General features: G+C 32.2%; 1 protein-coding gene across 1 annotated transcript; it reads right to left on the reverse strand.

Moving 5' to 3' along the window:
- Nucleotides 1–2520: 2520 nt before the first annotated feature.
- Nucleotides 2521–13101, reverse strand: LOC134706575 (glycine amidinotransferase, mitochondrial-like). The gene is made up of 8 exons (XM_063565624.1): nucleotides 12964–13101; nucleotides 12269–12423; nucleotides 10277–10540; nucleotides 8056–8227; nucleotides 6714–6879; nucleotides 6477–6598; nucleotides 5021–5171; nucleotides 2521–2862 (listed from the first exon to the last, which is right to left on the reverse strand). Exons 2-8 carry the CDS (start codon nucleotides 12406–12408, stop codon nucleotides 2741–2743), a joined length of 1137 nt encoding a protein of 378 aa, XP_063421694.1. The 5' UTR covers nucleotides 12409–12423; nucleotides 12964–13101; the 3' UTR covers nucleotides 2521–2740.
- Nucleotides 13102–13147: the final 46 nt, after the last annotated feature.

Below are 13147 nucleotides of genomic sequence, written 5' to 3' on the forward strand. Positions count from 1 at the left end.
GTTTGTCAAAAATATTGACGCAGTGATGAACACCTGTAAAAACATGTTTATGTGTCAATTATGTCCCAACAAACAATAAAATTTCGGTTGACTCAATTTTTTCATAAAAGAGTTATTTCTTCAAAAAGTTGTCAGGAAAACTAACACCTGACTAATTTGCAGAAACTCCTGAAACACCTGGACCAACACCTTTTTGCAAAGTCTTTTTGTTGCTTAAACAAAAATTTTCTCTGTATACTTTTCATGCGTTTTTGAAAGGTTTTTTTTTCAGAAATTATAGAGGAATTTTGTTCTCCAACTGTTTTTGCCTTCTGGTATTGTTTATTTAGAAAAGACATTTTTTTTCAGATGTAAGATATTTCCATGACTATTTGATAAAAGTGTTTTCCATGAATATATGATAAAAGTGTTTTCCATGAATATATGATAAAAGTCAACAGTATTTTACCGATGTTGAAAAATATTTTTGGTGAAAGTGTCAGTTTTCAGGGATTTTTTGGTTGACAGATTTTGGGGAAACGTCTTATGTGCATCGTTAAAATGCAATCCTTTCCATTATTGTTGTAAAAGAGACAGGCTGTGGAGCTCGATATTTCAAGTCATAGATAACATCCCTTTGAACGGTAATACTTTTCGATGTCAAGGTCAACGTTTACAACATGACACATATTTCTATGGTGATGATTGACGTCTTGAAATACTATTATATTGCTTTGCTTTGCCACCTCAAAAAATATAAAAATGATAGTAGTGTTTTGATTTGAAGGGTAAGGCATCAGAGCAAAACAATATTATAGCCTTTCAAGACGTCATAGTCATTTGAGCTTGTCCTTCAGAGTAAAGGTCTCCAATACGCTAAACTTATTGAAAATCTTTTTAGTGTTGTGTTTCTGTTGTGTCGTAATTCTCCTCTTATATTTGATGTGTTTCCCTGAGTTTAAGTTTGTAATCCGGATTAGTTTTTCTCAATCGATTTATGAATTTCGAACAGCGATAAACTACTGTTGCCTTTATTTAAAGCAGTGGTTAAGGTATACGAAATGACGGGTTAATCAAGCATTGTTAACTATAGAGATTATAGGTAAACCAATATCAAATAGCATCGAAAACACTTTTTATTTTGAGAACTACATTTTTATCATCTTTTGAAGAAGTTTGCAAGATTTAAATAGTCTGTTGCTATCAGATACTAGTAGTCCGTTTCTATATATATTGGAGTTCAATGTTTCTGTGGTTTTGTTGTTTTTCTCTTAAGGTAGCAATACACAGTTAGGAAAAAAACTTAAAATTGACACTCATAATTTTTAAACACTCTTTCCCCTCCTGCCTAACAAAGAAGGCTTTATATGTGTGTTATGCATGTATATACTTGTAGAAAGAGAATCTTCCATAGATTTGATTTCTTATGGTCATAAGGGTGAAATATAATCCCTTTTGGGTGTAACCATGGCAACAATCTGCATTTCTTAGATACAAAATATAGCAAAAAAGGGGGGTGAACATGTCACAAAAGTCTCCAAAATTTGGTCTAAAGGAAAATTTCAATGATACCTTTCCTGAATCCATAGGTTTATATCTATCAAGTGGTCCAAAAAAAATCAAGTCTTTCTGCTCGTTTTTCCATAAAATTGAATTGAAAAGATCGAGCGCAAAATCTTTGTTGATAAACACTACATTAATTTATGGACCTATGAACGGTACGGATAGGAAAATACGGACTGTCAATCATTGAAATGGCCTATAAAACATGTTGAAATCAATCTAAATGTTCATATAAACCCACTAAGAAGGCTATATTATTCTTCAATTATCTAAAAATCAATTTTATTGTACAAAAACTTTCATATTTAAAAAATTCACAGGGGCCATAATGCGAAACTAAACTTCTTACTGTGTATTGCTACCTAAAGTTGATATGTTCTCTCGTTTTTTGGTTTACTTTGTGACCCGGAATTGTTTTTTATTTGTGACGATTGTACAACTATTGTTGCCTTTATTTATCAATGTTCATATTGTGACAAAAAGTGTGTATCAGTGAAATGTGTAACTATGTTGAGATCTTCTTTAAACAAATTCAGAATTTTTACTGCAGTTTTAAAATTGTTCAGAGTTGCGTACTTTTGGTTTTCATGGCGGTTGATGCATGCCTATTTTAAAGACTCATAACGTGTCGAACCCTATTCGCATGCAATTCACTCAGTTTATGTTTGTTATCTGAAATATATCATCGAGATTTGAACCTTGGTAAACGACTGTCGCCCAAAGCCTCTTATGGATGATACTTTTCTTGTCAATTTCAGAAATTTTATATACCAATTATAATTACAGGAAATTAAGTAATTTACTAGTGTAATATAGCTGACATAACCGCTAGATTTTAGATTAACCTGTATGTTGTCTTATGTCTATTTACCTAAATAATAATTGTGTCATATTGATAGGGTTTGGCCTGACCACCTTTTTTACTTAAATATTCAACATTGGTTCTCGTCTTTCAAGATCTATAGAGATATTCAATGATGACTATGTACACCAAGTTTAATAAGAATGTCAATACTTTTCGGTCTTATTTGTGTTGATAATAATATGACCTGCGACATATATCATCACTGCATATAGCTTAATTTTAAGATAAATACTGTTTTTGTGAATTTTCTGAAATTAGCAGTTCGTTTTAGGTATGATTTATTTTTCAAATGTTCAAATGTTTCCTGACAAACTGCCATTATTTCATTTCAGCTTAGTCAAAATTTGGGAAATAACTTTTACGGTCTCCACGACGACGTATATCACTCGTCACACAATGTATTCCTCCACCAAATCCGTATACATCTCTGAATGGTACTCTTATACATTTGATACCTTAAAAAAAACCAAAAAAAAACCCATTAAAATTAACAAAACATGAATTTCACTATATAGATTTACAATGTATTATCGCGTGTACTGTAAAATTGTATGTAAATAAACAGCAGACGATACCAAAGAGGTATTCAAACTCTTTAGTCGATGACATCTGACAACGTCGACAAAAACGTAAAGTACCCAAAAATAAACATAGAAAACTAACAGAAGACTGAGCAACACGAGCACCACCAACATACGGTGGTGATCTTTGGTGCCTCGTATAGGTAGACAGATCCTTTTCTACATGTGGTATCTATAACAATTTTAATCATAAACAATAAACAGAAAAATAGAAATAAATGGAAATCAGCTTAAGTTGACCAAATATCAAAATGGTGTCTTCCTATTTCACAAAATAATACGATACTGATCCCTTTGCAATAAATACTCATTAAGCAACATGAAATTTAATCAAATAATGTTCATTTGATATGAAACAAGCGAATCAGTAATGCAAACAAATTATAGAAATGAGTTATTTTTCATATTTTTATTATTTCTGCTATGATACGTGATGTAGGAATTACACCATAGGTATAAGGGCAATGAATATGATACAAATGCATTGAAACCAAAGGCGGTTAATCGAAGAGAGTACATAAAGGTTAACATTTACACTTGTGGGCAAGCTTAGCAACACACACTAAAACAATTAAGGTCAAAGTGTTAAACAACAGACAAGTATCGGAACACTATGTAAAGCTCTAAATAAACTCATCATAGATACCAGGACTAAATTTAGTATATACGCCAGACGCGCGTTTCGTCTACAAAAGACTCATCAGTGACGCTCGACTCCAAAAAGTTAAAAAGGCCAAATAAACTAAACTAATACTAGTCAAGAAAATCTGCTATAAATACCAAAACAAAAATAAAAACAATACAACAAACATATGTTAAAGATATTTTACAAATATTTACGGACCATGTGGTTTTTATTGAAATTACCTTTTGTAGCGCAAGTTTAACAAGACCGATAGCATGTTTCGACCTCTGTCACACATGTTATTTTGTAGAACAGTCTTAAAGCCATAATGAATTAAAATTCTAAAACGCAAAAGAATTTTTCCTTTTATCATAAATGCAATCCATAAAAAAAACATGGATTTAATAGTTATCAAAATTATCAAAATAGATTTTGGTCTCTTTCTTGAAAAATATATGAATTTAACTATTTTTTGTATCTTCTGGACACGCATTAATTGAACAAGAAAAAAACTCTGTTCTGCCTGGTTCAGAACAAATGCGTTCCGTTAAGAGATTTCACATATGTCTATTACATAAGATACATTGAAGTATTCTCAATCTCTATGAAATATTGTGCAAAGTGTGAATAATGACTACCGAAAACTGTTGGAGAAACATATTATTCAAATATCTACCATCTATTGCATTCAATAACAAAAATGACAATATTCAATACGGGAGAAAGAATAATTCGATCCCATCTAAAATATGAGGTACCTATACTAGTGATGTGATCTTTTTGTTTCAGTATGAAGGAAATTTATGGGGCTAGATAACACAGACTATATACAATTTTTTGGAATTTTGGGTCCTCAATGCTCTTCAATTTTATACTTGTTGGCTTTCTAACTACATGTATATTGATCTCAGTGTCACTGAAGAGTTTTAAGTAGACGAAACACGCTTCTGACGTATCAAATAAAAAGCCTGGTACCTTTGATAACTATTCAAATTAAACATGTACACGTTTAAAACATCCTGAACAGGTGAAAACTTTAATCAAATATGTTCCAAATAGGATATACTTGGCCCGATCTCTCCTCTGTTCCAAGTAAAAAATCTCGTCACTAGTTTCATTTTACATATCTTCGTGTTTTGTTTAATATTATGTGTGGTTTTGTTTTGTCTGTTTGATACACTCTGTTGAATGTATTCACAACAATTTTAGACATTGTGTAGACAACAATCATTTGTTGAAGACTGCAAGCTAATTTCTATAGATGTCTAATAGTTATTTGCGTCTTTTGGGTGTTGCATTCCCATTTCACTCACAGGTTGTATGTTTGCTTTTTCTTAATACTTGCTTATGTGCATGCTGAATCAAACTGTTTAAAGTAACTTTACGGAAATAAGACGCCATGTTTACCTAATGATTCTAAATAGTTGATGGTTGGTATTTCTGTTTCTTCGACAATAGCTCTGTCAGGACTGACAAGAAGAAGATTCATACACAACCAATAACTAGATTGGCATAGTTCTGGTATATTGGTTGTGAACGGCATTGGAGCACTTTGAATCTACAAAATTAAATATACATGTTTGGAAAAGGCAACTACAGTATACTGCTGTTCAATAGAAACAACAGAAACACTGAACTGCAACAAAACAAATGCAACCATACATATAAGGATTATTTGAAAACAATTGCAAAATAAATATATGGGTCGAACCTGGTTTAATGTCTAGCCAAATCTCCCGCTTATATGGTAATGTTAAAATATACCGCTGAAATGACAACATTTCGTGACAGGAAAATAGAACAAATGAACACAAGAATACTAAGCAAATTGAAATGCAAAATAAATAATGTAATAATACAGCACGGAGCCTTAGTGGCCAAGTTGTCTAAGTGAGGTTGTGAATACGAATTCCACACGGGGCAGCTACAATCTTATCCAATCTTTATTGACTAGAATTGTCAGTTTTCTACCGAAGGTCGGTGGTTCTCTCTTGGTAATCCGACCTCCCCCACAAATAAAACCTGCCCGCCACGAAATATGCAACAGTGTTGAAAGTGGCGTTAAACACCCTTCAATCAATCAATCAATAGAACATTATGAAATGCAATCCGCAGAATAATTACAGATTTGGTAATATGTCACACATTATTTTGGTACTAAATTTTATATTTCAAACTATTTAATTATATTGATTTCTATTATGTACATTTCGTATACAGCATGCATATTTTATTTATTCAATACTAAGGATGATCTCGAAAGTCGCTTTGAATTTACATGTCCGAAATATTTGATTACATCTGAAACATGTAAGATTATAAATTTCTATTTGTCAATAACCTTTTAAACTTTTAGCTAATGCAAACATCTTACAAGTTCGTTATGCAACTTTTATACGGTCATATCAAAAACACATATAATTTAATTCACCGATAGATTGATCACCTATCGTAATTTTCTTTGATAAACGTAATCAATCTGTTATCTAATTTCTGTTGACGAAATGACCATTACAAACTTTGTTATTAGCAACGCTATTTGGTATTTAAAGAAAGATAAATTTATATACAAGGACTCCGTTTGGATATGCCAACGAGAGCACATGAACTGCGTTCGGATTTTCCATCGCATTCATATACATTGTTTTTGATTTAAAATAACTAAGTTGTAACACTTGGACTTAATTTAATGAATTTGGACTTTACCAATTTGTTTCTGTTTATGTATTGAACTGCCGACTTGTGTGCGAACAAAGAGCTAGTACCCCGCATTGTGGATCGTTCCCAAAGACGGAATCCCACCCAAAGCCGATCTGGCAATAGTTATCTAGAAAGAACAAAATCTTTCTTCATAAATACTCACTTCCCAATTTGATCCACTGAAAATTCTTTCCTTATCTGCTGGTGCAATGGGGCGCTCTGGGCAGTTCATCAAAATACCTTTCCTTTCATTTGTGGGAGGAACTAAAGGTATTAAACTACAATCTAAAAAGTAAAAGTTGAAAACAAATGATATTTGCTAATACCAGATAAAGTAAAATTTAGATTTTTTATCATTCATATTTTATCATATATCAAAATTTAAATATCAAAAACTTACCTATGTGTACAGGTGAAAGATCGCCTGGAAAATGTATTTCGTGCACTCTATAACCACGTGACTTGGTGTGGCGGCGTAACCATTCTATACCTTTCCTGTTTGTAGTAAATGAGTTTTGAACCACCAAATCTTTTCCCAGTCTTAAAACATCAGCTGCATCAAAAACCTAGAAAGATTTACAGGTTTAAACTCGTTAACAAAGAGGTACTGTTACGAAATAGTTATGTTTCTATCAAAAGTGTTTCCATTTCAAATGTATATTTTGAATAGCATGCAACATTCAATGTCTTTACGAAATAAATCATGATTATTGTCCATAAACATTTTAAGTAATCTTCAAACCGCGCTTGAGTTTTTTTTTATTTTCTAGTACATGTATAAAATGTCCTGTATAGACAAGTTAGACTGTACTTGGATGAAGTTGTACTTTAAGAGTCTTAAGAAAATAGTTTAACCTCGAGTATTGCAGTATCTAAATCGCACATTGATTCGTGCTTAGGATGATAGTGTTATCTCTAACCTTTATGTACTGAGGTTTATTTTCAAACAACTGTGTTATTTCATCCTCAACTATATAAATATGTCAGTATATAAACATAGTATCTACGTTTTCCACATTTATTTTTCAAGTTCACTTGTCTTAGGTAGTGAAATCGGTATCCACATTCTGTTGTTGATGTTCTTTTAATGAATGATTCAGTATGGTGACCATTGTCCGATTCTTCCCTCTCACAGTAACCTGACCTTTGTACTTTAACTTAAACAAACTCAAGTACTAGTAGTATGTTATGAAAAATACACTGTGATGCAAAAAAGATGTTTTTTTCGTTTATTGTTCGTACTAGTTGATAATTAGTTATTGTTGTTTTCTTTTTTTTAAACGCGAAATATTTTGTTGAGGAATACAATGTCTGTTTATTGTGAACGATGGTGTTTTGAATTTTGTGACTTTTTTATTCTCAGTATATATATATCGAAGGTCAAATATCATATTAGCATGATTCAAAAATATACAAAAAGACTTATATACATTGCTTATAATCATAAGCATTTACAAATATGCTTTGTCACGGGTGCTGGTTAATGGAAAAGACAATATAGACTTTAAAATATAGGTGCTTGTCAAAAGAGCTCATTCTCAAAGCCCATAAAACATGAATTATCAGGGTCTTTTATAGCTGACTATGCGGTATGGGCTTTGCTCATTGTTGAAGCCCGTACGGTGACCTATAGTTGTTAATGTCTGTGTCATTTTGGTCTTGTGGATAGTTGACTCATTGGCAATCATACCTCATCTTCTTTTTTATATTGTATAATCATAAACCATTATTTACAAACGTACTGGTTCCGTTTCATTTGTAACGTATTTATAACTCTCAATCCAGTCTTTTCTTTCTTTTGATTTGTCATCCCAAGGAAAATCTAAGTTGTACATAGAGTCTGCCATGGTTGGTTTAGGAGCATTCGTCCATAACATATTCTTATCCTTCTCCCATATGTCATTCAGAATCTTCCTGATATAAATGGAATAAGAAACATTTTTATGATTTAAGTTAATTCTAACATATAAATAATACAACTTCAACATACAGTTCATCTTTAGCTATTACACTATGCCTCCTTGACATAGTTGGACTGCTTTGTGGTATTTATCACAAGATATTCCACATTTAAAAAATTGTTGAATTTCATGGTTTTATCAGAAAAAAGTAAAATCCGATCGAAGATCATGATTTCCCATGGCCAAAAATATACACAATGTTAGTTAAAAAGCACAGCATTTTTTACAATTTGAAAATTGAATGAAACCAAACTTGACAGAACTTGTAGTCAAGCACTATTATTTTTAAACTTTTTTAGGGTTTCCATCACGTTGCAAAGTTAAAATTTTAGTCGATGTACAAGCCATCACGTAGCCATTACTAACAGTAAGTTCTAATCGGCTGTTTAAATTTTTGGCTAAGATTCTGCTAACTCAAATGAGTTTTGGAGTGGGAACACGTCAGAAAAGGGAAAATGAGTTATATAAGGATAGTCGGATAGTATGGAAATTCGAGGCCCGATCGACGACTATGCTGTAATCAGTGCCGATTACATATTGTTGAATAAGCTCTGACAGTCAGAATTCATAAATTTTACTTTAATCTTTTTATTTGTTTGGGTGATTCTTAAAACTATGATACAATATCTTATTTTACTATTCATACTACAAATTTTACTTATTTTAGTATCGATAGTCAAATAAGGGTTGTATTACACTATCATATTACTAATAATAGTTAATATAAGAACAAGAAAAACTAATACTTCTGAAAAAAAAGTCGTTTTCTCTAAAAAAAAAAAAAAAAAAAAAAAAAAAATCATAAAAAAGAAAGCAAACACAAATCCTGGCGTTAATCAACGACACTGGATGCATACCATACCTTTGTAGAGGTTAGACTTGTTTATTTTATATCTACTTTTTAGTTTGCCAGGCTTATACCCTAATTGCAATTTACCATTCATTGATATGGGCAAGCATATTTATAAGCCCAATTTAATATCTCCTACTGTTGGTTACATAGAATTGATTAGAATGCTTCATAACATGTGAAATGTTGTGTTGATTGGATACAGTATTTTGAGTTATTGTCATTTATAGCTAGATCATGACGAAACCCCCACGGGAGACTAACAATTTCGTGTTTAAAACAACATTCATCTACATTTAAAGTTCGTCTTTATTTACGTTATCCCACTCGAAACTTTGAAAATGTCCTGAATATTTTCAGTATTTATCAATTGGCATTTTGATATAAAAAAATGAAGATGTGGTATGATTACTAACGAGACATCTCTTCACAAGAGACGAAATGAGAGAACCTAACAACTATATGTCATCGTTAGGCCTTCAACAATGATCAAAGTCGATACCGGCAAATAGTCAGCAATTTAAGTCTGCAAAAAAACGTCTCTCTGTCTATGAACAATTTTTAAATATTAACATTTATTCTTTAGACATTCAAATCCGTAGCCAGGGGGATTCGGACGAACCCCACCCCCTTGAAAACAAATAAGCACTGTTAAAGGCAATGTTCTGTTCGAATTGTGACTGTTAAAGCCGAGTTTGTGAGTCCAACGACCCCCCCCCCCTTTTTTCCCTTGGAAATTCCTTGGAAATTCCTGGCTACGGGTCTGACATCACTACGAAATACTTACAACATGGAATTAAAGAACAAATCACAATCTAATATTTGAAGATATATGTTTGTGTTTGTTTTTGTTTTCATTTATATGTTTTAAGAGTTAAAAGTGTGACGTCCATTTTCATTGAAAAGTACACATTTTGTTAAGGGGACAGCAGAAGCGAGAGAAGCGCATCTATGATCTATGTGCGAGATTTTCTCGCTGTGTTTGGTTGCTTTCTGTTGTTTTCTGCTCTTTGATCAGGTTGTTTTCTCTTTGACTCATTCACCATTTCCATTCACTGTTTTATGTTAAATTCAGTTGCATAAAGTTATAGATGGCCAAACTTTTAAAAACACAAATGTATCATATCCCCGAGAGAAAAAAAACGTAAATACCTGTATGCCATCGATTCGAAGTATCTTGCTCTATTACTCATTGGTGTTTCGATGATTTCATTACCAACAACTAATAATGTGTCACGTGGACAAGCAGCACAGTTTTGACTTTCAATTTCAAAAAATGGTGTTTTAATTGATTTGCTGTAGTCAATCTTTTCTGGACGTAAGAGCTTCACATTACACTGATATTCTAAAATCCTGGCAAGATTATCAAACTGAACTCTTGCTTTTTGTATAGTTTCGTCCTTCCGTAGACCAGCTCTGAAATAGAAACATATATATATATATATCAGATGTTGAAATGTATACTAGTTACCACTTCTTTTATTATTTATTCTTTTTAAAAAAGCTTGACTGAATGTCTGTTTATATGTAAAAGCGTCACCTTGTGGTGTCCCAATAATTTTATTCTTACACATTTCACACAAAAAAAACATTTTACACAAAGTTTTTTTTTGGTAAAATTGGAAATGATGCTGTCACTGGATTTCAGTAACTGCGAGTACTGTTAGATACTAAAATAAATACTTCTTTCGTCTTCATATCAGTGGTGTGCTTCTTTTCCGGTAACACTTTACCGAATGACGTTACGCCACGAGTTATCGTTCCTGACGTTATCGAATAACGTTCACACATGTACAAGCCAATGCAGCAGGTTTTGGAATCACAAAGTGATAAAATAATAAAAAAATATTTTTTTGTAACTAGGTGACATTTTTAACGGTAACTTTTTCTAGATGCAGAATGCCGAGAGTTTGATGCAATATATAACGGTTAACTTATTTGCTGTATCGTTTTCTGGCAATTCTTCTGCTCTTGGTTAATCTTTAAAAATGTATTACTTTACTTTTAATTATTATGTTCAAGCATCTACACGATTTATCTATATTTGTTCTTATGCATAATAGACTGAGTTTTCACTTTATTCTTTAATTTATAGAAACTTATGATGATGTGTAAAAAACACGGGGAATTGTTAGTACATGTCTATTCATTCGTGTTAAAATGGTCGTCAAAAACACCGCTCCGGCAAAATGGAAAAGGGTAATTTATCTGGATGAGAATACGGATAGATTTAGGCGAAAATGCACAATGCAAGAAGAGTTGAAACTCATACAGAAATAGTTTGTTAGTATGGAATGTAAACAAGTGGTTTACTTGGTTATTTTGCCGCATAACTTTCTCTGTGGTCCAGTATAAACTGTCTCTGAAATTCATTGGTTTGTACAGAGTAAATCCGATATAGTTTCGGAAACGTTTTGAAAATAAAGTGCTAGATTTGTATTCCTAAAGACCAAGTCTACACGGGATAGACAGCAACATCAGAATGAAGCCTGAACAAGTTAACGAAGGCTGAGAATACATGGGAACTTGATTCGGCAAAAATAAAATGAAAAAAATCAGGTCCCGTTACAGTCTAATTAAAGTCATTCCCAAGTATCCACTTGCAGATATGAACGCAAGTTGAAAGTCGGGACTGGCCCTAGTCAGACTGGGCCGTTACAAGCAAACGACTGACTTATTATTATTCGTACAACAGAAAGAGACTGAAATAGCTAGATCTTGAAATCATTTAGATTTTACTTTCGTGTTAATTTACGCTTGCATGGGTATTCTGTGGTAGTGTGTGTGGTTTTTTTGTGTGTGATTTGAGTTGGAAATAATGTACATGCACAAGTTCGGAGACAAAACGACTGAAAGAGAATTAACATAGATGCCTTTTTAGGCCATGAGGGGCATATTGCTCACATGCTAATTGTCGGGAAAAGCCCGAGGGGTTCACAGTATTAAATTAACAGCGGTATATATAATACTGTTGCCTTTATTTTCCCCATTCACAAACTTTATTTAAAAAAACGTGATGTGCGTATCAAAATTATCATCATGCATTTGTAAATGATTTAAAGTTGCACTTTCAAATATTTATAATGATATGCAGTTGCACATACACAGAGTTGTGTAGCTGGTTTGTGGAGTATATATACGTACGTGAATGTATTGAGATCTGCAGCATCCAGTTTACTTCTATAAGCTGGTTCATCATGCGGTATACATGCGTAATCTGGGATTCCTAGTATAATTTCTTCAAGAGGATCCCATTCGTTATACGAACTGACTATATCCATCATTCAGGGGATGCAGGCCTTTTGTTCAATAAAATAGCAGGTGATAAACATTCATTATTTGCTTTAAGAATACCTTATCCCTTATAAAAAATTGATTGATGATTACTTTATGAAATGAGATATGTCGCTTTTCAGATTATACAGATTTGTTTACTCTTAATTTGTGACATGCTTTGTTGAAAGTATTCTTGTACAGAGTTATATAGTGTGTTTACCAAAATTGCCTTGTATTCGAATCATGTATCATTTCCCGCCAATAATTCAAATGTTTGGATTGTTTCCGTATCTTGCAACATTATTATGCGTTTATTTATTGATATAACATTTATCCCGCATCTGCTGCATTAAATAACAACATTAAGCACAGTAAATCAAAGTTTTTTTTAACAAAGGCCAAGATTAAAAGAAAAAAGACAAAATGAATGAAGAAAAAACAAAAAGAAATTGGATAGAATTTTAATAAATCAAAAGTCGATTATTAAATTGTTTAAAAGAATTATTGTTTTATAGTTACTTATTCTATTATGGAATAACAGTAAGTGTAAAAAACTAACTTACCTTAAATTTAGTTTGGCGACTAGTGATATTTACGGCCGGTATATGGTTAGTAGCTAACCAGTGTTGACCATAGCTTATCTTAATTTTGTGTTTATCAACAAGGCAGTTTAAAAATTGCAGATAACCAGACTAATAAATTACTTTGAAGTATACAAATATTTGAAAATCTAATGAAATGTCATTT

The sequence above is a fragment of the Mytilus trossulus genome, chromosome 2, assembly GCF_036588685.1.
Source record: "Mytilus trossulus isolate FHL-02 chromosome 2, PNRI_Mtr1.1.1.hap1, whole genome shotgun sequence".
Lineage (NCBI taxonomy): Eukaryota > Metazoa > Mollusca > Bivalvia > Mytilida > Mytilidae > Mytilus > Mytilus trossulus.